This window comes from Puntigrus tetrazona, chromosome 2 (genome assembly GCF_018831695.1).
Source record: "Puntigrus tetrazona isolate hp1 chromosome 2, ASM1883169v1, whole genome shotgun sequence".
NCBI classification, from domain to species: Eukaryota; Metazoa; Chordata; class Actinopteri; order Cypriniformes; family Cyprinidae; genus Puntigrus; species Puntigrus tetrazona.
In genome coordinates, this window is record NC_056700.1 from 23,739,023 (window position 1) to 23,764,307 (window position 25,285).

Sequence of the window (25,285 nt, forward strand, 5' to 3'; positions counted from 1 at the left end):
TTTTCTATGGGGTCTTGGAAAGGGACTTTCGTCGTCATATCGAAGCCTCCAGCACCAGATAGTGTGTCCTGGTTATCATTCTGCAGGGTAGGGGAGGAATCAGCCACTGTTTCTGATGGAAGATAAAAAAATAGGCTTAGTCAGAGATGAATCAAATTATATTTACACACACACACACACTTACATATATATTTAGGGATGTATTTAAATAAAGCGAGAAAATTAAATAAACAACAACAAAAATAAAATCAAGAATGATAACTACTTGCATATGTATCTTTTTATTGATTTTGATTGCTTCCATTATCCTCATTTGTAAAACAAAAAAATATTAAAACAAATGAAAGGGATATGATTATACAGGCTATGCAGTTTTATACTTTAACATAGCAATATTTACAAATTAGGAGCACTAAATAAATGAGTGAATAAATTAAATAAACATAACCTAGAATAACCGATATAAGAATAACAAATAAATAAATAACATACGAGTTAACTAAAAATAGCAACACCTAAGAATTGTAAATAATAATATTAAAATTAACTAATAATATAAAGTTTAATCATTTAATGACTGCAAGTAAAAATGCTAAATAAATAAAACCTGTGATATATTTAAACAAATACATAATAGAAATAAATTAAAAATAAATAAATAAAAACAACTAAATATTATATAATAAAATAACTAAAGAACAACAAGATAGAATACATACATACATAAATAAATGCATATATTTGCATAAACTTAGCATATGTTTTAATAATGGGTCTGAAGAACTAGAGTTTGAAGTCAATCTCTTTTTATATAACCTACCTAAAAAATATGACCTGTCCAAATAAAAGAGTGACCAGTAAGATATTTTATGTAACTCAATATCATAAGTATACAAAGTACTTAAAGCTATGGTCCAGCACAACTTCTCTGTGTTAAGAACGCCCAAAAATGGTATTTGCTGAAGTGAGCTAAAAGGTTAAATGTTTTTCCCTGAACGTTAAGCACATGGAATGCACAGAAAATGCCATATGTTAGCCACATTCTGTATGACTCAATGAGGGTCTTTATAGAGGATTAGCACTACAGGTATCCCATCCTGCACGTTCCTCCCCTCTTCTTCTCCTCGCATCTCTCACTGACATTCCACATCTCCCGCAGGCATAGAACAGCCATGAGACTTTTCTCACCTACACCATACCCACCGAGCCCAAAGCTGATTTCCTATGTTACGGCTAGCCCAAAGTTCCCGGAGGGCACCTTATGGGCAAAGGTTCTGACCCCGAAATGAAGGGACGAAAGACAAACCCAGCCTGACCTTGCTCGAACAACCCAACGGCACGGGTCAAAAGCTAAAAAACGAAAACTGGCACGTTTGCTGTGTTTACGCGCAGCCTCCATGCAGCTAAACGCTAAAACGCTCGTATTCCACCCTGAATCTTAAAATAAAATCGTAAAAATAAAAGGTTAATATTTGGAGTCGCCGAGTCGAGGATGGCCAACACGCGAGTATTTTTGATAATAGTCTGTTTGCTCAGTAAGACACACACTTTCCTGACTCGAAGCAGGCTGTAGGTACGGCGCGAGGCCAGCGATACATCAATGAGCCCTTCACTTGAGGGTACAAAAGGGCGCTTGTGTGGTCAGAGAGGACGGCTTGAGGCAGAGGAACCAACGGCCTAAACACAGCCAGTACACTGCAAGTCAAACAAGCTTGTTTATGAAGCCAGCCTGTGGAAAAGCACGCACCTCGGCGTCGGCCTGCGTAACCTGTTGATTTGAAAAAACACACCTTTATTTTGTGTTTGTGACTTCTTGGCCCGCTTAAATATTTATTAAGCACTGCTTAAACATTTGGCGAGAGGACAAGGCCAAGAGCGTCGCCTCGTTTCTCGTATTCTAGCGCACAACCGTGAGATGACAACATGTCAGGCAGGTGCATGCGAATGACACAATCCTTCGCCATCGCGCCCGTGTCCTCGCCTCACCTCTTCACATTCAGTAAAGAACAGAAATGCATTGGGTTCATTTTACGAGACTTAAAAAAATTTCACATTCAGTGATGTTATCGATTTGACTGGAGCTGCAGAACCAAACCCGAATAATGACACCATTTTGAAGCTGCTTTACAACAGATTTTGAATATCTTATAATTCAGTTTAGTTTTGGCTGAGGAGAAGCATCAGGCCTTAAAAATTCAGTCAAGTATTTCTATGTAAGAGGAAGATCTTTAATGATTTTTAGCATCCATTCTTCAGTACTTCAACATAATGCTCTAAAAAAAAGGGGTTTTCGCAGCAACACCATTGAATAAATACAGGTTTACGCAGAGCTTTTCAGCAAACAGTTCTTAAAAGAACCATTTCTCGTAAATGTGAAGAACATTCTAAAAATATCAATCTCCATGGAATGGAATGGTTCCACGGATGTTAAAGGTTCTTTATGGAGCTGCTGATGCCAGGAGAGAAACTTCATTTTTAATAAGTCTGGTGAAATCTGGCAATTTATCAGAATTTTATTCTGATTTTTCAAACCATGCAAAAATGACAAGCAACAGTTTTTCCTTTAGACCCTGAATGTGTAAAAGAGCATTACATCATGTGATCTGACTGGAAATTATGAGATTGCCTTAGCGTCATTTTCTTGCACTCATGAGCAGATTTGTGCATTTCAACATATATTTTGGAACTATTTTATTCAGCGCTGAGACGAGCGATTATTTTGAAACTTCACTTCTTGAAAATTATGCTTTTTTTGGACATACAAATGCAGCTATATGAATGTCACTAGAGGCTAACAAACTCTCTCTTTGTCCTTGTATGCACTGAACCCAGGGATAAATTCAGGTTTAACACCTGGTTGTGAAAAAGAGAATGTCTGAATCACCAAAGTCAGCATGACGCTTCAGTCTGCAAGAGTGAAAATACATTCAAAACATGTGTCTTGGTTATATATACATATATATATATACACATATATATATATATATATATATATATATATATATATATATATATACATATACACACACACACATATATATATATATATATATATATATATATATATATATATATTCATTACGAAGCACAAAGCAATTATCATATGAAATAAATCACTTCGCAAATGTTCATTGAGTTTTTTCTATTCAACACCCAAAGGGGCCTTGCAAAATCATAAAGGCGAACTTTTTGACACGTTTTTCTGGACAGTCTTCATCATGGCCACAAATACATAAACTGATCTAACACCTCATGCATCAAAACGAGCAACATTTTTATTAAAACCGACTGAAAATACTCAATTCATCACCTGTAGCTGCCATCAAATCAGAACCGACCGAATCTTCCCTAAGAACCCCAGCACAGCTATGAGGGGTCCGTGACCGATTAGGTGGAAAGGAGGTGAGGTTACCTGACTGCACAAAAGCCATGCAGATGGTCAGAGCGCCAACGAAGACGAGCCGAGATAACCCGCTGTAATTGCTGCAGATGCCCATGGTTCCTGGCTGGCCTCTCTTCTTGCTCAGCGCTTTAGACTGCTAGGTTAATGAAAGAACACAGAGAGCATGTGAGAGACTGAGCGAGAGAGAAGCAGGGGTAGCTGGGTTTAGGTGGGAGGACTCTGCATGGACAGTGAAGACTTTTGTCAACTCTTCTGGTAACTGCCCACCCTCTTCACACCCGGATAAGTGAGTCTTTCCACTCCTGAAGCACCGTGCCTTCATGTCCATCAGAGGCCCGGACTGCTTTTCTGTTGGATTTCGGGTCACAAAGGTGGGTCGTGCAGACGACAATTCGATTTGATTGCAATCAATGTAATTAAACTACGTGAAACATTATTAAAGTGATTCAGTCTGATTATTTTTCAATGATGTGTAATTAGAATGAGGGAGAATTTATAACGGAAAACTTGCATATTTTGGAAATGCAAACATCGCACCCTAGGCACTACTATATTTATTATAATCAATTGTTAAAAAGTGGATGGCTCCAGTTGATGCAGCATCGTAGTTAAAATAAATATCATGGACTTTACATTTTGGCATTAATTTATGCAATCACACAAGTTTTCTTAAGACTGTTAAGATGTATACACTTTTAGTCTTAAAAGGATGTTTTCGCATAACATGATACAAACTGTCAAAATCATCAAATGTTCACTTGACGCTGTGAAAAACTCTTTTCTTGTAGTAGCTGTTGCTATTTTGTAAAGGCGGTCTCGTACATTTTTCCTTTGTAAATCCAAGAATCTTTTTCCTGCAAGTCGTTTTAGCACCCTGCCACCAAGCTGAGGTTATGGAGACATGAACTGAGTATATAGTACATATCAATATTAGTCTTAGATGCTGAGCCCCCTCCATAAACACCAGACAGGAACAAACTGCTACAATCGCTCATGTAATGCTTTCTGAAGGGTCTCTTTGGCCTGAATTTTTACACTTTTTTTCATAGAAAACTATAAATAAAAAAACGAAAACTAGATCAAATAAAAAAATTTAAATTAACACCACCAACCATTTTGTCTTATAGCTATACTTAAAAAATAAAAAAAACAATGGCATTTTAATGTTTAACTTGGTGCAATGTGCCTCAATTGTAATTAAAGAACTGCACTGGTTAGTTCACCCGAAAATTAGTCTTTACCTCACCTTCAAAGCACCCAAGGTGTATGTGACTTTCTTCTTTCAGACAAATCTCTTCGTAGTTATATTAAAACTGTCCAGAACCCTCCTAGACTTTCCATGGGACTAAACCGGTGATTGCTGTATACACGTCGTATATAAGTATGAATAATAATAAAATGTCCCTCACACGACTCTGTAGGTTGAATAAAGGCCTCCATAGTGAGTCTATGCTTTTGTTTTTTGACAGATAAATAGCCATATTTCAAACATCAAACACTTTTCTCTCACTCTCTGCCAGAGTGATTAATGACAGCGTGGAGATAGAACAAAAAATGCCGGTAATGAATTAGAAACACAAAACGAGGATCTCTAAATAAACATGTCAAATGATTTCAACATAAACCTGGAGCAGTTGGTTTCTGCCAACTACATTTCCCAGAGGCACGCACTACTCATATGTCCTACCACATGCATAGGAACTGCTTCCAGTTACCGCAGCCAGCAGAAGTGAGAGAAGTATTTAAGTTTGAAATATGCATATTAATCTTACAAATGCATGGACTTACTAGTGTCTTAATTTAACGTTTTATTACGCACACATGCACTTTATTTCTCGTCTTTTGAATTGTTGACAACAAACACCCGCTTACTCCCCTTGTAAGGCTTGGAGGGACCTGGACCATTTTTAATATAATTCAGACTGGATTAGTCTAAAAGCAGCAAGTCACACACCTAGGATTCTTCAAAGGCAAGTAAAAACTAATTTTCATTTTCGGGCGAACTATCCCTTTAAGCACCAAAATATTTTCTGTGGTAATTAGGCACACGTTTCAAAATTACATTTTTGACTTGAGACTCAACCAAAGAGAAACTAAAAACAAACTTGATTTAAGGAAATAAACAAACTTAAACCCAAGTAACAGATTAAACATACAGACAAGGGCAGCTATGAATATCATGATTTTAGTCTAAAATTTACTTGCAAAATGTACTGAAAGCCCATGAAGATTTTTTGAGCATCTCAAAACACGCACATTATAGGTATTTTCAATTTTAAAACATCCTGAAATTTCCAGGTTCTACAACCATGGGAATCTGCAAACATTTCCATAACCCTGCTTTGTGCTTTATGAGCAAAAGCGTGCAGAGCAGTCCACACAAAGAGACTGATTTATTCACCGTACTGCAATAAAAAAAAAAACGTATGACTCCACGGGTTCATCATTTCCATATATTATAATACAGATGCAGAATTGAAAGTTTATTCTTTAAACAGCCTAATATTTTACAAAGAAATGGATAACTGTCTGGAACTTTCAAACATGTCCTTAAAACAGGACACTGTTGATTACATTTCATCAAGTCCAACGTTGTTATCGACGTCCGTCAACATAGGGGCAGCAAAGCGGGAGAGAAGGGAAGGAAATGGAAAAAACTAAAAGAATGAGGGGAGGAACGAATAAATTAAAAAAGGTAGTTGTAATGGGGATAATACATAATTTTTTTCCTCTGCACTCCTTTTATTCACACTTAAAGACACACCGGTCGGGAGAGGAGCATGATCCAGCTCGGTGGAGGGACACTGTGAAATTGGTTGACGACTCTCCTGCAGAAGCAAGCCTCTCTCTTGCTTTTCTCAGGGTGCTGTGTTTTTGGTTCTTTTCGTGGCTGTGGGGCAGCGCTTTTATTGCAACTGTGGTTTCCTCCGAATTAGGGAGGAAAAAAAAATTGCTGCCCTGAATCTAATCCAAATCAAAAAACGGATTTAAAAACGGATTTAAAAAAAAAAAAAAGAAGAGAGGAAAGGGATTGAGGAGAATATAAGGGATGCTGTTCAGAACGGAAACTGTCAGTAGGGGAAGCTTGTTGATCAGCAGGCCTCAAAAGTCTTCCACAGTCTCAATCTCGCCCATGTTGAGTCTCTCAGATGAGGCATTGACAGAAAAACCTGCAGAGACATTAGAACTATAATCAGTGACAATCTATTTTATGACAATGAAGCATATTTTATTCTGATTCACACTGAAAAGCATCTGTTTGATATTAAATATTTGTTTCTCAATAACTAATAAGTCCTAATACATTTATTTTCAATAATCTATTATTGTGTTTATTTCTGTTAAGCATAGCCTCTGTTCTTTGTTTTAATATATTGCATATTTATACAACAATATTCTGGTGTGCATTAACCTTTAAGAAAAAAAATAAATACATCACCACAAATGCTGGTGAGGGCTGACAAGATAGTATTAAAATTGTTTCATTTCAGTTAAATAATAATGATTTTTTAAAAGTTCTAGATTTAGTTTTAATTTTTGGAAGCCTGAGAAATAATGTTTTACATAAGGTTTCATCAAAATTGAAAGAATTTTAAACATTTTTAGGGATTTAAATGACAAAAAAAGAAAAAAAAATTAATGCAAATCTTTTTGGTCTCAAATATAAACCTATGTTATATAGATATATATATACACTAGGGCTGGGTGACGTTTGGTAATATTTATATACAAAAATCGCTGCAAAACAATTAGAATTTATTTATAAAACCTAACAAATTGCCCTAATATTTTCATATATATTTTAGTTAATCTCACCAAGTAACTAGTTGTCTTTTATTGAAACCTACACACAACTTCACTGAAATCAAACCGTTTTAATAATCATCATGATTAAACCATGGGGTTTCTCTGGAAATTCCCTGCAGAAGAAATGTAAACAAGACATTTCTATACAGATCATATCAAGTTTTACAAAGACAACATTTTCCCCATCGCTCACCTAGAAGGCTCGGGTCGGCTCGTACCATCTTCTGTTTCTTCTTCTTCTTGCCCGAGGTGACCGTCTCAAACCGCTGCTGCTGCTGCTGTTGGTGCAGGACTGAGTGTGACACTTGGCTCATTCCCCACAAGGAGTCCTGAGACAAAAAAAAAACCAGGACCTCAGTGCAAATGACATTAATAAACATGCACAAGTCGTGTTCATTTTGTTATTATGTTTTAATTTAGTCTTAGACCGGTGTCAAATGAATGTTTCAGTTATCATATATATGACTACATAGTAAAACAACCAAAATAACATAACAGTAAAACTCCAAATATTAATTCCTAATTGCAATAATGGATCTCTATTAATATGAATATTCATTCAGCAACCACAAAAGCAAAAAAAAAAAAAAATTAAATTATAAGATCTGACAGAACACATACAGGATGAATGACACTCATTTAAGCCAAATAATTTAATCCTTGATATCTGGGAATTGCACACATGAAAGCTTGCAGAGGCATATAAATCAGTCGTGCTGATATAATCAGTTACTGCTATCTCATCATCGTCTAATTTTAGTCATGGGGAAAACAAGCGTGTCAACGACATTTTTCGCGCATAGTTTTCTTTAACGAAACTAAGACTATACACAAGGAGAGCGAGAACACAGGCACACCTGCTGTTTTTGCTGCTGGCCCTGCTGAGGTTTTTGCTGGTTAGCGTTCTGTTTGGCACGGCGCTCCAGGAATTGCTTGGCGAAGTCCTTGGCCTGTGGAGTGTCACCCAGGTAGGCTCTCACATAGTCGTGCACCTCGTATGGAGAGTCCACTTCCTTCAGGAACGACGCAAATGTGGGAACTGGGAGAAAAGGAAAAGACAGATGACTTTCAAAAACCTTCAATCAGACTTTTTTTTTTTTTTTTTTTTAGCTGCAATTTACCCAAACGTGCATCATAGTATTTGTAGCTGTGTTTTATGAGATGAGATTTTTTACGTCAGAGGCTATATTCTGTTCATACAATCGCATCAAAATACTCAAAAAAAAGTGATGAAACATCAGAGAGGGAAGTGGTTTGTGGGAAGAACTATCTGGGCATCATTTGCGTATATAAAGTAACATAAGCAAAATAGTTAAGGATGAGAACCAGGTGTGTGTCTGAGACTCACCATCAAGGTTATTGGCCGTGTTGAGAGTGTGTAGAGTCTGTTCACACCACTGCATGAAGCCATCCTGGTTCTTATTGGCTCCCTGGAACAGTTTCAGTAGCTTCTCTTCTTCTTCTACCTTTTTACTGGCTTTACCACTGCTGCTATTACTGCACAAGACAAGATTATTTTACAAACTACAGCATGGAAATGGCACAAAAAGCTGTTCTACACATTGCACCGAAGTATGAGGGTTTATTGCACTGGTTAGAACAATACAGGCACTAATAAGTGCAACGGTTTACCTGAGGTTAGCGTTGCCCTTGTTTTTCTGATTGTGGCTCTTGCGTGTGGCCTGAGGTGGGGTGGCCTCCTTTGCTGCTTCATCCCAGAAGCCGATATTTGAGTTCTGAGCATCACCCCAGACACTGCTGTCCATCATCCAGTTCGAGCCAACATTATTAACAGAACCCCACACTGATGATGTATTGAGCGCCTAAGACAGAGACAGAGAGGTCATGCAGTCTACTGCACTTAGGTCAGAACTTAAGTGCATAAATAATTAAACCAACATGCTACAACCACAAAACATGTTTAATCATTTAAAATGTTTTATTCAGTATGCATATGTATTAAAATTACACTAACATTAACAAATTCAGTCAGTCAATAAAACATTAAACTGTATTTAATGATTTCAATCTTTACTAGTGGCCCAGAAAATACACCTCCTATAATACAATTTTGATATACTATCTAAGATTTTAAAAAGTTAAAGGACTTTAAATTGACAGTAAGACGCTTTAAGTACCCGTGGGAACCCCGAATGCACTTTTGACGCACACTATTGAGGGCACTGTAACTACAGGCTGCTTAAAGAATGTGTGTAACTCACCACTCTGTTCTGTGTGCGGTTTTGCTGGGAAACGTTTGATTGTTGCTGCTGCTGCTGCTGCTGTTGCTGCTGCTGCTGCTGTTGTTGATGTTGTTGTTGCTGCTGCTGCTGTTGTTGTTCCTTCCGCTGTTTCATCTGTTGCGCTTCCTCTCTCTGGATCTCCAGCAGAGACTTGGTAGCTGATGATTGCTTAGCCATGCTGCCCCAGCCTGAGAGCTTTGTCTGAGGTTGCTGCTGCTGTGTCCTCTGGAGCTCCTGCTGCTGTCGCCTTTGCTGCAGGGGTGAAGAGCAATGATCAGAAAAAAAAAAACAGACATGTCATCCACTAATGATTATAGTATCTTTACGGAAACGGGAACCTGTTGTATTTACAAGAGAAAGTGTGATATGGGGAAGAGTAATCCCTGGCATACCTCTTCTTGTGTCTGTCGTTCCCTCTCTTCTTCCAGTTTCTGGATTTCAGTGAGCGACTGAGCGGTATTTTGAGACTGTGAGAGGGAGTTTGCTGTGGTCGACTGTTGACCCCACTTAGAGGATGAAGGGAGCTGGGAACATACACAAAAACAGAAATAAGATAACTTGGTCATTCAAAAAAAAGAAAAAAAAAAAAAAAGAAAAAGTTGTCAGGTTATGCACCAGCAAAGTTACAATCATAAATTCCTTTTTTGAAAAATAATAAGACTTGTGATGATGCAGAAATAAGGAAAATCTGTTCTATTCAAAATGACTACACAATATAGTAACAATGGTAACTTCTAATAATTTGAATTAAAGAAAATACTTATTTAAATTATAAAAATAAAAGCATTACAACTGCAATAATTCTAATGAATGTAATAACTTGTAATGGTGATCTAATTATCTCCAGGATGCATCACCTTCATCTGTGCGAGCTGCTGTTGTTGCTGCTGCTGCTGTAGTCGACGGAGCGCCTCCTGCTGTTGCTGCCGTTGCCTCTGTAGCTCCTGCTGCCTTTGCGCCTCCTCTCTCCTCTTCTGCTCCTCTTGCTGTTGCTTTGCTAATGCTGCTGCCGCTGCCTCCTCTTCTAACCTCTTCTCTTCTTCACGCCGCCTCTGAGCTTCCAGTTCTTCCTGCTTCCTCCGCTCCTCTTCCTGCTAAAAAAATAAATAAAAAATCAATTGCCATGCATTAGCAAATTTCACCATGGGTAAGGTAATACTGACCTAGTAACAACACTAGACATAGTTGAAGTATATTAGTGCTGTAAAAATTTGCATGTTAATGCAAGCAATTAATATTTTAGGGGCAGAACTTAAGGTTGGCCACCTCACTCATAACCTCTTAATTTTTTATTTTCTTGACAAGAAGTGCATTTCAGTCACAGAACGTCTTTACATTGACATTAAACAGGAGACTAGAGGTGTAACAATTTACTTATCTTGTATTGTACGATTCATGCTCATTGAAGATTTTAAAGTCTAATGTTCAAAGTCAATGTTAAAATATTAGAAGATTTTTTTATAGGGAAATCAGTACTAGCCATTAAACATTAAAAATATTCTGTTGGTACATTAGTTTGAAAATTAAATGTGAAATGATTGCAATTTAAAGCACATTTAAATTAATTTCAGAAAAATGTGTGATTAGTTCATTTTAATTGATCGACAGCACTAGTTTTGCCTACATCTCTGCTGTTTACCCAACAGATGGTATTTTACAAGGCTTCCAATGTGGCTCAAACAATTAGGACTTTAATGTTAAGCAGGACATCTATTATCAACAATGAAAATAAAAATTGTTTTTTTGATTACCAAATAAAATTTTACATTACATACATTCATGCACTTGTTAGTTTTTAATTCCATTGTAAAATGTTCATGTGCAGGTAAGTCCTACCTGTTTGCGAAGGAATTCTTCCCTTTGTCTCCTCTCCTCCTCTTCTCTTTTCTTCTCCTTTTGCTGACGGAGTGCCTCCTCCAGAGCTAACCTTTCCTCCTCCTCTTTCTTCCGTCGCTGCGCCTCCTCCTGCTCTCGTTGCCTCTGAAGAGCCTCCTCCTACAGAGACGAATACTGCATATTAATGCCACTGAGCAAAGAATTAAGAATTGTGACTACTAATGTAACAAATATGTTAAAGGGTTACTCCACTGCAGAATTAACATTTTGGAGTTTCATTCATCCTCAGAACACAATTTAAGATATTTTGGATGAAAACTGGGAGGCTTGTGAATGTCCTATTGACTGTCAAGTTGACTGAAATCAATGGTTCAATCGTAACGCTATAAAGAGACACGAATACTTTTATAGCATTTACGGTGATAAGTGATTAAAGACAAAAATTATTTTGGAGTGAAGTAACACTTTCCATGACAAAAAGTGCAGTGAGTGCTTTTACAACAAATTTGTTCTTAAAGTACAAATTCTGTATACATTCCTTTGTATGATACCACATTTTCAAATGACAAGCATTGTATTTAACTAAATGTACACAGCATATTTTCCCTTGTTTCCTGACCTGCTTTCGCCGTGCCAGCTCTTCTTCCTCCAAACGTTTCCGCTCTTCCTCTTGTCTAGCACGCAGTGCCTCTTCCAGTCGCTTCCTCTCCTCCTCTTCCCTTTTGGCCCGAAGCTCTGCCTCTCGTCTCTCCATCTCAAGCTTTAAAAGCAGAGGAGAAATTGAATTTAAAAAAAATTACATCAGTGTTATTTTAGTATAATTAATACTATTTTTATTTTCATATTTTGAATAATCTTTTGAATTTTGGTTTTCTATTTAATTAGTTCAATTCAGTAAGAATTGTTGTTTATTTTAATTATATATTTTAAGTAAGAAACTCATGTACTTGTATATCGTATCTTCCTTACCTTCAAAGCTTTGGCTTTCTCCAGCTGCATCTGTTCAATGGAAGACGCTTGAGGCATGGAGTCTAGTGGCAGATCCCATACGCTACTCCCTTCCCAGGCTAAAAAGACACAGTCAAAGCAAGCTTTAATTATAGGCATCTGGAACAAATTCTGATACTCAAGAAAACTTTTGGATGCTGCATCAATAGGACTGCACGACCTAGCAAATCTATTTAAACTTTGCAAAAGTGTGATGTTCTTATTACAATCGTTAGCAATAGCTGAATGACTTGAATGCTTCAAAAAGTTACAAAAAAAAATAGTATGCAGATGACCATGAGGTAGGCACAATGTTATCATAGAAAACTAGTACAACCAAAGCAACCACAGGTGTTCCTAATAAATGAGTGGGAAAAGAATGTTGTAATTGTTATAACACATAATTTTTCCCTCAAACACCTAATAGAATGAAAAAAATCATGACAGAACACAACATACTGAATCTTCACATAGCACATCTAATTCAGTAACCTAAACTACAGATTCTGATATTTTCAGTAAGTGACAACTGCAGTTAATGTGGTATGAGATTCTTCCAGGAACATTACAAACATGTATTTAAAAAAAAAAAAAGGCAAACCATCCACTGTTCCAATTAAAAAAAAAAACACATTACTATTCAGCTTAAGTGGCATCTATTCAGCTGAGTCAAATCGCTAGCTCTTACTACAACCATGAGGCGAGCATTACTCATATCCAAAACTAAACAAGTGGTGTGTGTGTGTTACTGTAAGAGTTGAAAACAAGCACACTTGACAGAAATACGCACTTATTCTCTCTCTCCCTCTTTTTTTTTTTTAAACCTACTCATGACTCATCTGCTGATGGTCTAGTTAACCTAAACCTTAAACATTTTACATAGTATGAAGTGAGCATCTGCCACCACTGGAATTAAAAACATCTAGAAATAAGAACTGACAGGCAGATAATCGGATAAACCGCTCAAGCATTTTGAGGGAGGTGGAAAGGTTTAATATTTCCAAAAATGTATTTAGTCAAGCCAAAAATGAATTTTTCATTTACTCACCCTAGATTTATTCCAAACATGCATGTCTATAGCGTTAGAGAGGAAGTTAACAGCTACCATCAACTTTTTGGTTACCAAGTTTGCTTTTGTGCTCAGCAGAAGAAAGAAACTCATACAGGTTTGGAGTGGAGGTGAGTAAATGATCAATAGGTAAAAGTACATTTCCAGTTCTAAAAGTTCAGACATACTGCTGGGAGTGGCGGGCTGCATGTTTGGAGAACAAGATGCCTGAGTGGAAGGGTTCTGCATTTCCCAAACAGACCCCGAGTCTGGCACCGACATGGAGCGTGTGACAGGAGGTAAAAGGCTCTGTTGCGGCTCTGGCGTTCTGCAGGGGCACACAAATCAAACGGTGAGACTGTGTCACAGACGCTCAACCGCAGTACCAATGCAATGTTAACACCCACGCTTTGCAGTATTAAATGTAACACATTCCTCTGTTTGTTCTGATGAGTGAATGGTGACAGGAAGACTGAGAAAAAAAAAAAAGCCATTAATCGCACCTGATCTTCAGTGCCTGATGGAGGAGGAGATTGAGCTGCTGCTGTTGTGGAGGTGGTGCAGAGCTCAAAACCTTCTGCTGAGCCAGAGCATACTGTTGCCTAGAGGGAAAGAGAAAGCATCTTAGCATCTTGTTCTGAGTTAAATAAGATAATCTAATAAAAAAAGTCATGCATTTGAACTTAAGAAGCGAGGATGCATTAAATGTGACATTAAATACATATATAATATTACACTTGTTAGTTGTTATTGTATTTTAATAAATAAAAAGCATTTAAAAAAAATTTACATTACATGTATGGCATTTAACAAATGCAATAACATTACTTTTTACAATACATTTATTGTATTTTTGATCAGTCTACTTAAGCAGCTAAACTGAGCTGAAAATAACATTGGTTCAACAAATGGTGCAAATTTAGGAAAGAATGATGATTTTATACAGATCATTTTGTGTTGTTCATTCTGCCAATTCTATTAGCACTGCAAAACATTACATACTTTACCGTCTGTCATCATACCTGATTAAGTACTGATATTGCAGCTGCTGTAGTTGATACATATTTAAAGCATTGATCTCCTGTTGTCTCTTCATCCTCTCTTGATCTGCATCTCCCTATACACAAACAAAAAAAATAAATAAATAAACTTTTAGGTTGCTGAAAAATTGGGGAAGTCATCATGGGTCTTGCATTTCACAGAGGCACATGAGTCTCTTATTACCAGTATGGGGGCTAGTGTGGGGCCGGGTGTAAAGGGCACTCGCCCCCACAACTTAATCATCTCTCCCAGGGGCTGGAACATCTCGTCACAACCTCGTTTCACCTGCAAGGTCATGGTGAAATAGCCTGCCTGAAACCACTCAGACATCTCCTGGTTATTAAATGGTCCTGTGAGAAGACAGACAGTCTGGGGTCACTGAATGTGGCTATTCAGAACAGCATAATAACATTTCAAATTCTTTGAGGGTTAAAGAGGCTTCATCATAGACATGGGCTAAAAGTAATTAGACATGCAGCGCTTAACTGCACTCTGTGTGAATTAGTCTACCTGCGTCTGTGCATCTCTCTGGAGGCTATTTTATTAATAAATGTAGTGAGGCAGGGTTCTTAAGAAGATTGTGTTCTCCTTAGTGTCTGTATATGAGCGCAGCATGATCTTCAATCTCACAAATCGGAATAATAGTCAATTATTTCTGTTTCAAAAGCCAGCAATAAACAACACTTTAATATGTAGCGTCCATGTGATGTAATACATAGGTAATATTATAATAATGGTGATTATTATGCATTTATAATTAGAATTTATAAATGCATTATAATCACCAGTATTGTGATTATGTCAGACAATATATGTACCAACAAAATCTATAATCGTTGCATAATTTTTTATTCCATTTTAGTTAAATCCTGTTTTATAAATTTCTATGACTTGATGAAATGTTTGTAAGCACCAAATTAGTATGATTTCAGAATGAATCAGAATGATTTCTGAAGGATTCTGAGAATGGAAGTAATGTCTATTGAAAATTCAACTGTCATCCCAGAATTATTTATGTGATATATATGTTGCAATTGCAATTTGGGAAAACCTGTCAGATGTCGTGCAGAGACGTTTTCAGGAAAATCGGTCAAAATTATGTTTTCATTAAATTATTATTCTATAACATCCTGTCTATCATCTCTGGAAAATATCTTGGCAAATTTCACTTGTTTAATTTAGAAAAGTAAGAAGACTTTCTCCTATGAACAAGCTGCAGTGCTGCTTTCTCTTAACACCACAAAACCAGTTAACCTGTCCCAGTGGTCAGCAGCTGGCAGCCCGCAGACCAAAACTAGCCTACACTCACAACCCGCACCTGCATACATTTCACTTTTCGCATTCTGTTCAGTCTCAGTTATACCTAACCACAGATGAGTGTGGACTAATGAGCTTGACACTTGTCTCAACATTCACCTCACACATGCACTGTTGTACGAGGACCTTCCGCACAGTCTAAAAAACTGCCTTTTATATGTTATAAAAATCTAAAAATTCACAATGTGTTGGGGTTTCCTAGATTCACAGTACACATACATTAAAAAAAGAAAAATAAGTTTTTTAAAATTGTTATAGGATTTCACAATAAAACTTAACAGCAACAACTAAATCTTTCTAAAACATAGAAAACAACCTCTTACATTTTTATGGTTAGTGTACATTTTAATCATGTTGTTGCTCGACAACAGCTTTCATAATGCAGTGCTAAACTTAGTTTGGATCCTGATTTCCTTACCTTGAATCTCTCCCTGTGGATCTTTGTAAAACCATTTGAATGCAGCCTCATGGGTAACAGGAAGAGCTGTGGGTTTGTGGCCAATCTTAGTTGCCAAACGCTCATCGTCCACACCACCGTCCTGCAGATACGCAACCATTTTCTCAGCTTCCTGTTACAATTTTGAAAAATAGGACGTTAACGTTGTCTACTGTGCAAACATTCATTCTTTACAGCAGCATTAGAATGCGACTCATAGACTTTACAGCAGTTTTGTGGTGCACATATAATTGTTTTGACCAGCTTTATATTCAGATGCAAGCACTGCCAAACAGTAAACAGGCATTCAAACCTGCTCAAAGTGCTTGAGTCCCTCATCCTCATCCATGTCAGAGGGCAGGGCAGAGGGCCGGCTGATAGGGCCCACGATGCCAGTGGAGTGGGGGAGAGCAGGAGCCAAAGCCATTGGCATCTCCAAAGGCTTGACCTGCTGGGTTTGAGAGGGCACCGACTGAACGGGCAGCACCGAAGATGTCGGGACCAGAAGATCTGGAAGCACAAGCAGGTTCTAGAGATTCCTCAACTGAAAGCTACAGAACTTTATTTCCAAAACCATTTATTCACAAGTATATATTCAAAGTAAATCTTAACTCACACAATTATTACCTGGGAGTGTGTTTGTGACATGTGGTATGGAAATGGCCTCCACAATGCTATTTGGTAGGGTTGTGTGTAGTGGTGCTTTACTGAGTTCAGGTGTGAGTTCTGGTACCGTTGTCCTCTCTAATGGTCTCTCACTTTCTACAACCTGCTCTGGATGGACAGATGGAATTGGAGCTGGTGTTGCAACCTTTGGAGGCGTCACCACTGCTGGAAATGCAACTGGCGATGACTCTTCTGATTTACTGCTTTCTGTAAACCACAAACAAATGTTTGATTGATTGAAACTGTTAAATGATTGAGACATGAGCTGACATTGTAGAAGACTGTAGACTTAAAAATGTAATGCATGTTTACATTAAAAAAATATGAATACTTATTTGGCAAGAATGGAGTTAAAAGTGACTAAGGATCTTTACATAATTAAAAAAAAAAAACTAATATTTTTAATTCTATTCAAAGGACCTTCAAAAACTATGATTTGATAATAGGAAATGTTTCTTGAGCAGCAAATTAGCATATTACAATAATTTCTGAAGGATCGTGTGACACTGAAGACCATTCAAAAATATATATTTTACAATATATTTAAATAGAAATCAGTTGTTTATAATACTTCACAATATTTCTCTTTTTACTGTATTTTTCATCAAATAAATGAAGCCTTAATGAGACCTCAAAAATACTTTACCAACAAAATTTGAAATCTAGACTGCCCTGATGAGACTTCTCACCTTCATTTCGGTCACTCTCATGTCTAATTTCTGTGTCAGTATCTTTGGTTTGTTCTGTTTCACTGTCATTCTTTTCTGTGCGTTCTTCATTGTCCTCCAGTGGCCGGAAGTCCAGCTCCGCCTCTTCCAGGATCGGCTCCTTAGGAGCCTTCTAATTGGGTAATTAGGAAAATTCACTCATCAGAAACATTCATTTGAATAGACATCCATACTTACTAAATAATATTAATTGAAAGATCAAAGACCAAGAACTCACTTCCAACGCCCTCACCTTAAGTGAGAGGAAGGCCCCAGAGGAGTCAAATGTCCCCGTCTCCTCCTCTGCATCTTCCAGACACCATTCTGGCAAACTGTCTCTTTCCTCTTCTACACTCCCACTGCCTGACCGAGGTCTACGGTAACTGCCATCTTCACCTCTTGAATCGAAAATGAAGCGCCGACGTTGATCCGGGTGTTCCCGCCACCCTGCTGATCGTGGGCCATCTGCAGATGAGGATCACCAAACTTTCAAATTAAGTAAAAAGTTCTTGAGGGAAAAAAAAATACAAAAATGACGTGCAACATACCTGGACTTGGAGGACACCATCGTTCATTGTCCCGACGAGAACCTGCAAGCCTCCAGCCCCCATCATCCTCCTCACCGTTCTGCTCATCTCGAGTCGTTCGCCAGTTGTCACTCTCAGAGCGAATGATCTCGTGCTTTCGGGCATTCCCTGCACCAGCATCCTCATAGTTTGCCCGTACTTTTTGGTAGAAAAAAAGACCAAGCAGTACATGTTCAGCATTTGAAGCATTCGTGAACAACTCAAAACACATCTATTACACACTACTGTTGAAATGTTTGGGCTCGCTTATTCTCACTGTGTAAAAACTAAAAATACTGTTAAAAACTGGAATATTCTGAAATTTGTGAAATTACTGCACACTAACATGCAATGTAAAGTTCATGTAAAGCTACATTTTCTGCAAGTTGTTTGATAACACTTTACAATAAGGTGTCTTGTTAGCATTGGTGAACATGAACAAACAAGGAACAATACATTACAGTATTTATTCATCTTTAACGTTAATCAAAATACAACCATTCATTGTTAGCTCATGTTAACTCACAGTACATTAATGCTAACAAACACAACTTGTGATTTTAATAACGCATTAGTAAAATTAGCATTAAGAAAGATTAATCAATGATGTAAAAGTTAATTTTTAGTTTGTGTTAACTAATGTTATTAACTAATTTTAACTAAGGAACTTTACTGTTAAGTGCTACCGAAATATTCAGTAATGATGCAAGACTTTTGCTGACACTTTTGGTTGCATTCTTGCTAATAAAAGTATTAATTTCTGTAACTTCCTAACTTACAGACCTTAAACAGTAATGTACATTTTATAGGTCTGTTAACAAAGAGAAGCACTTACTGTGATTGAGAGGAAAATGAGCTGGTGCTCCATCTATGGACAAACAGATTTAGTTGGTTCAGTAGTGACAATGTGATGCATGACATGATTTCAAAACTTGTAGGAACAGGTGAGGCTGACCACTTTTAAATCACATAAGACTTAAGCGCACCGAGATGCTCATCAGTTTTATTTCTTGCAATCTCACAGGCAGCTGAATAAACCCTTTCTAAGCACATGGTGATACATTTATCCCACTATCATTTGTACCTTAAAAATCCAGCACACTAACCTGGATCTTTTCGACCTGGCTTTTCAAACCTTCTGTCTCCCCTGGTTAAGAAAGAGAAAAATGTGTTATCAGGTTAACACAAACCAAATGTACAAGACGCAGACAACTAATACACTTAATTTATGCCTTCTCTCTTTTTAATTCAGATCAACGTCCGGGCTGTTACAATGGAAATCTTATCTAGCACATCTTTATTCTGCATTTTTCATACATGGGTAAAACGAACACCCCTGGACAGGTGCTTTTACAGCAGAAATTGGAGTCTCATTCTAATATTAATTCAGGAATGCTGAATTGCAATGTCTAACCACAGCTTTATGATCAGACACTTTCTTTACAGCCATTTTCTCATTCCTGCCATATGTTTATTTTGCTACTGAGAGCACAGGCTGCATCAAGACAATTGGTGACAGTATACCACTGCAAAGGTGAAACCTTTTTAACTGCAAGCATAGAAGTAAAAAATAAAAATAAAAACTTGGCCGTAAACATAGCAGGACCTTTAGTCTGAATTTTACCTACCAACATTTTGTTGCACGCGGTAGATTTGCAATTGTTTACAGACAGCTTGTGCTGCAGGTGCAATTTATTTTGAATACCTCTCCTCCCAACTCTGGGAGCGATGCATCTCTCTCCCTCCACGGCCAAAACCTCCCTCCACCTCATCAAAACTTCTTTGGTAAAACCCTCCATCTCCTCTGCCCCTTCCTGTCAAGCGAACAAGAAAAGCGGCTCATGAGCACATGCACTAGTCTAAACTTTGCTTATCATATTGACCTGCATGAGAACTTTGATGTGTATCGAGACGACAACTTCATAGGAAGGAAAACTGTACAAGGTGACAAAAGTCTGCACTCTGCTCTGGTTTCACAGAAAGTGCAGTATTTCCGCTGTTATTAATGTAACTTAATTCTGCACGTCTTTTGAGCAGGAAAAAGAGGAAAGTCTGTGGTTGCAACGCAGCTAACCTCGCCCCCGTGAAGAACTTCGGCCTCTGGGTGCCCCTGCCACCGTCCCTCCACCCCTTCCTGTGAGACGGAGTACTGCTGCACTGTTTACAGACATGGAGAAATTTCTCTGTGGAGACAGACACACATGCAGAGGAATTTAAGGGCCAATACATACATATCTGCAAGCTCAGCGAGGGTTTGCGTGAGAGCAAGATGGCAAGTAGGCGTATATTCTTTATCCATTTCGACCACAGCATGTGCCGAAATGAGAAAATGACATCATATGCAAAAAACAAATGCCACTGCTTGAATACGTAGGCACAGCTTTTCTTTGTAGTTTAACCCAACTTCAGTTTCATAGAGAATAGAGATCTGCTGGAGAAAGCACCTCTTTGACATTTCTAATTCATGTGCATGTCTTCTGAGTAAACGGGTAAAATTCTCACCTGTTCCTCCTCTGTAAATGGGACTAATGCCAATGGTGGCAGGGGCTCCTCTTGTAAAATAGGTAGAAATTCCTTATCATGAAGATCTACCGGAATCTAAAGGGGAGAAAAGTTTAGAAACATTGAAACCTGAATATGTAAACTGAACGAGACGCTTTAAGGTAAATGAGACTGATGGAAAACTTTGTCCTTACCACGTTATCCTTTACATAAAGTGCTAGCATCTCTTCTCTCCCGTAACGATAGTCTGCGAGTTTATACTTTGGCAATGCGGGTGAGAGCGGAGGGGAGGCCACACTGCTGCTACCCACTCCACCAGACAGGGCACGGAGCCTGGGACACAGCCGAGAGACAACATACTACATAATCATATCATTAGACATGTCAATAAACACACATAACGTTTGTATGCTTCTAAAACCAAGAATTAGTTATTTTATACTTATATATTGTACATGTCCGCACTTAAAATTGATTGCACCTAACATTGAAATTGGCAAGCACACTGAATTTGCAAATAAATGTAAAAATAAAGACAGCATATTTTTCAAATATATTTAAGTTTTCTGTTTATATTAATTGCATTGTTGTTTTTCTAATAAGCATGATGTTTGAATTTATAGACATACATTGTGTTTCAATGAACAGCTACAATTTCAACATATTGACAGTTTATTCTCCAAAAACCTTTTTTAAAAATCTTTTAAAATATTTTACTTTTAATGTGTTTTCTATGGCCATAAAATTACTTATGATGCAGACATTTTAATGTCTTTGAGCATACATATATAAACATTTAGTGTCGTCACAATACCAAAATGTCTGTATCTGGTACGGATACCAGTGAAAATCCACGGTTAGCAGTACTATTTTGGTACCAAAGCAAAAACAACACTTTGTATTAGTGTTTTTTTATTTCAAGTCAAATAAAAATAAAATGTACAAAAATCAATGTCACTATTAATTCTGTTTTAAGCTTTTCCACAAGTAACAGAAGAAAAACAGTAAACAAGTGTCACAGAGTAACGCGTTTCACTTTTAATTAATGAAATGTAAACACTATTTTTTGGTAAATAAAGGGGATTTACTATTAAAATTAAAACATGGAAGAAACAGTGTGATTATTTTTTTAAAAATGAAGTTTTATACATTTTTGAAAAAGTAGTAGTAGTATCACACATACTAATGTAATAGCCTTTTTTAGTAATATATTTTTGGCACAGTGTCTAAATGTAACTTTTACTTTGACATGAATATGATGCTGGTTTTACTCAAATGAAACTGACAAATGCTTGTGAAGTGACTTTTAGAGCAGTTCTGGAGTTATGTATTTATGTCCTTATGTCCTCATTGAGACGACAGATGCTGGAATCCCAGCAAGCATTGACATGCGCTTATGTATTAAACAAAATCAGATAAAAGCATACACAACATACGTCTACAGGATTAAAATTTGAATTAACGTTTGCAGCTCAGTATCTATAGATACTAGTCCATATTGTGAATTGATCTATTTCATCCAAACTTTGATAAATTATATATATATATATATATATATATATATATATATATATATATATATATATATATATATATATATACTATACATTTTATTAACTTTTTAATTATAATAAAATTGTTGCAATAATGTTTAACACTTATCAAGTCTAAAGATTAACTTAATTCAAAAAGAACAATTTTAACTTAACCCCAAGAGGATTTAAAAGCAGAAATGTGAAGATCATTAATGCATTTACACAAATGAAGATGTGCTGTGTTCTGTGATCAGATAACTGAAAAAGTGACAAAAACTACTAATGTGTAAAACAATGAAATGAGTAACTTGTCAATCAACCGATCAATGACAATATCATTCCTGTATACATGTTTTCTGGGTTAAAACTATTTCTGTGTAACTGACAGCATCCCACAGATGACGTCAACAGAGATTAAGTCTTATTTTGCATAATCGCAAAACTTCCAATAACAGATAGCAATAGCAGATAAGACATGCGTTTAAAAGCAATCCTGACTAAGACTGTGTACATAAGACTTATGACTTGTCATTAGATAAATAGACACTGATGCTTCAGCAACAACACTCACCATTCTGGTCCGAAGTTAAGTGTCTGGGTTTCTGCCATTTTCCTTAAAAGTCTAAAGAAAATGAAAGACAATAGCTCAGCAAAATAAAATTAATCGACAAAAAAACAAAACAAGAAACCTTAATCAAATAATGAGTAAACAGCAAAAACACTGAAATTGTCATTTGTTTTTCATGCATGCATACATGATTCACTACTGGTGCATGGTTAAAAAGTGAAAATAGCACAAGTTATAACTTATATTTAATATATGCGTGTTGAGTCCAAGAGATGTTCATGATGAGAACACCTACACACTTTGAAAAAGAGGACTTGTATATATGTGTGTGTGTGTGTGTGTGTGTGTGTGTGTGTGTGTGTGTGTGTGTGTGTGTGTATATATATATATATATATATATATATATATATATATATATATATATATATGTGTGTGTGTATATATATATGTATGTACACACACACTTTCTACTTTTTGGGACATCCCCTTTGACTTGCGATTGCAAACACAGACGCCCAATGCAAATACTTGCTAATGCTTATGAAAATACACAGGTGGATCAAATCTCTTGGAGTAACACTGTTTGCTCCATCATAAATTAAGCTATCAGAGCAACAATACATTTTCAAAATTACCACCATGACAAAGCACATGAATGATTTATTAAGTTTCCAACTTCCAGATATATATATATATATATATATATATATATATATATATATATATATATATATATATATATATATATATATATATATATATATATACACACACACACATACACCCATGTGACAAGCAAACCAACCAATTTTAATATGCCTTTACAGCAGTGACTTTTCCCGCAGATATGTATTTTTTCTAGCATATTCTAGAGGTGACCCCCATCTGTTCGGCACCTTGGTGTACCCCCCTTACTGTGACTGGAGCTATTTTAGGAACTCTCCCAATTAGGAAGGGCATTCTCAGACATCTGTGCAACCCACGGCTTCCCTCGATCACTATGAAATGCAGCTAACTTTTTTCAAACTTGATTGTGATCACACATGTACATAATGCATGCTGCTGAGACATCTAGTTAAACTTGTCAAACAAGATGCATTTAACCTCAAGTGAAAAGGAGAGATTTTTTTTTTATATTTGTGGCTTATTACTACATACTCTCTACACTGACACATTATGTAGATTACAATGTCCATGCAAAATAAACAAGATCGACTTGCTACTGCTGGGATTTAAACCATGTGCACAGCCAAATTAAGCAATCTGATCCAGATTACACACACTCCCATCAAAACATAAATAAATATGCTTTAAAAGCATATAAAAGCCACTTTAATAAGTTTATCTGATAGAAACCCACCAAATTATACAATTATAAGGTTGCATCAGGTCACAAATAAGCATGCATGGTTAACACCAGTCAGGAAGGGAAAAAAGGCAGCAGTTGAACACTACACAAGCTAGCTTTGGCTGAAAACAGATGGTCAACAGATTGAAGTTTTTGCCCATTTAGCATTGTACAGCCTGTTTTGAAATTTATTAAATTACATTACAGATTTAACAAGCATAAAATTATCGATTTTCACCGCTGTAATATGCGTGGAACGAGGCATTTTAGTCTTTTTAGTCTCTTTAGATCAGAAGGTCAGAAGAGACAATTTTAAATAAACTCAACATCAGACGTGGCTCGACCAGTCAAGGTTTGTTAAAGTGACCGTGTGTAATTGATCTGTGTCGTGACCTAACATGTTTTATTCCCGCAAACCTCAAAAGTAAAGACCGATTAATGTCAGTTTAAGGTTTCAATGACCACGTCCCTGTCGGTACATGCCTTCATACACCCTGTAAGCACTGCAGTCTGCAAACTAGGTGGACAAAACGCCAATAAATCAGTTTAGATGTAATGTTTACAACTGAAATGCCCGCTGCAGATGCCATGTAACGTTAACCGTTTAAATATGAGTTTTCTTAAGGTGAAATATCCTAGCCTGGCTATCGCTAGTCATTCAACTTTCTGACTTCCAACTCCAACTAACTTTAAACCAACCCAAGCACCGACGCGAAATGTACGAAGTGTCAATTACTTTCGGTATAAATGCCGACAGGACCGCAGAAGCACCTCGAAGTACGGGTGTGAGTGAGTTAACACGAGTTTTAATCCATGCGGCCTGTGCTCACTGTCTCCAGCCACACCGCGCTCCACTACAGCTGCCTACGGACCGCTGATAGCATCATCAGCGATAGGCCGGCCTAATCGAGCCCGGTGCTCCCGGGCCTAGCAACCATGCGGGTTAGAATAGCGTCGGTCCGCTAAGTTGGGGCGGGTCTATATTGCTGAGAGTTAGCGTAGGAATAATTAAGTTTTATTTTAGAGCAAAACCATGTACGCCGGGCCCGCTGTCTTACCTCTGCTTTTACTGACAGCGCTGAGTTTGTGTGCGAGTGGCGTCTCTCGTTTCGTATCCACAAGATGGCTGAATCTGGGTCACATGACAACACGTATGCTGAAAATTGCCCGGATGAGAGCGAGCGTGCTGACAGCAGCAGTTCCCAAGCGCGCGCGCGCGCCCCCCGCACATACATAATGCATATAAACACTGCAGATGGTCGTTTGATTGGTAGT

At 37.3% G+C, this 25,285-nt stretch overlaps 2 protein-coding genes across 3 annotated transcripts in view; both read right to left on the reverse strand.

Moving 5' to 3' along the window:
* The window catches only part of snorc (secondary ossification center associated regulator of chondrocyte maturation), a 4,870-nt gene extending 917 nt beyond the window's left edge, over positions 1-3,953 (reverse strand). Inside the window, exons 1-2 of the mRNA XM_043217201.1 lie at positions 3,413-3,953; positions 1-112 (exon numbers count right to left, since the gene is read on the reverse strand). The exon at positions 1-112 is cut by the window's left edge and continues 59 nt beyond it. Of these exons, the coding sequence (XP_043073136.1) occupies positions 1-112; positions 3,413-3,497 (197 nt within the window). The 5' untranslated portion in view covers positions 3,498-3,953. The remainder of the gene's footprint in view (positions 113-3,412) is intronic.
* Positions 3,954-6,077: 2,124 nt separating this feature from the next.
* gigyf2 (GRB10 interacting GYF protein 2) lies at positions 6,078-25,198 on the reverse strand. 2 transcript variants are annotated; one of them, XM_043217188.1, is made up of 29 exons: positions 25,069-25,198; positions 22,666-22,716; positions 20,754-20,892; positions 20,560-20,655; positions 20,132-20,240; positions 19,763-19,871; positions 19,164-19,204; positions 18,893-18,925; positions 18,040-18,216; positions 17,745-17,956; positions 17,474-17,624; positions 16,746-16,991; positions 16,432-16,628; positions 16,101-16,251; positions 14,549-14,715; positions 14,347-14,441; positions 13,828-13,926; positions 13,513-13,652; positions 12,259-12,356; positions 11,909-12,049; positions 11,290-11,448; positions 10,311-10,547; positions 9,846-9,977; positions 9,433-9,705; positions 8,843-9,033; positions 8,559-8,707; positions 8,068-8,249; positions 7,404-7,539; positions 6,078-6,573 (listed from the first exon to the last, which is right to left on the reverse strand). In XM_043217188.1, the coding sequence occupies exons 2-29, from the start codon at positions 22,701-22,703 to the stop codon at positions 6,506-6,508; spliced, it is 3,966 nt and encodes a 1,321-aa protein (XP_043073123.1). In that variant the 5' UTR covers positions 22,704-22,716; positions 25,069-25,198; the 3' UTR covers positions 6,078-6,505. The 2 variants fall into 2 exon arrangements, with proteins under 2 accessions (XP_043073123.1, XP_043073118.1); XM_043217183.1 differs by having other exon boundaries at positions 17,730-17,956.
* Between the last annotated feature and the right edge of the window lie 87 nt (positions 25,199-25,285).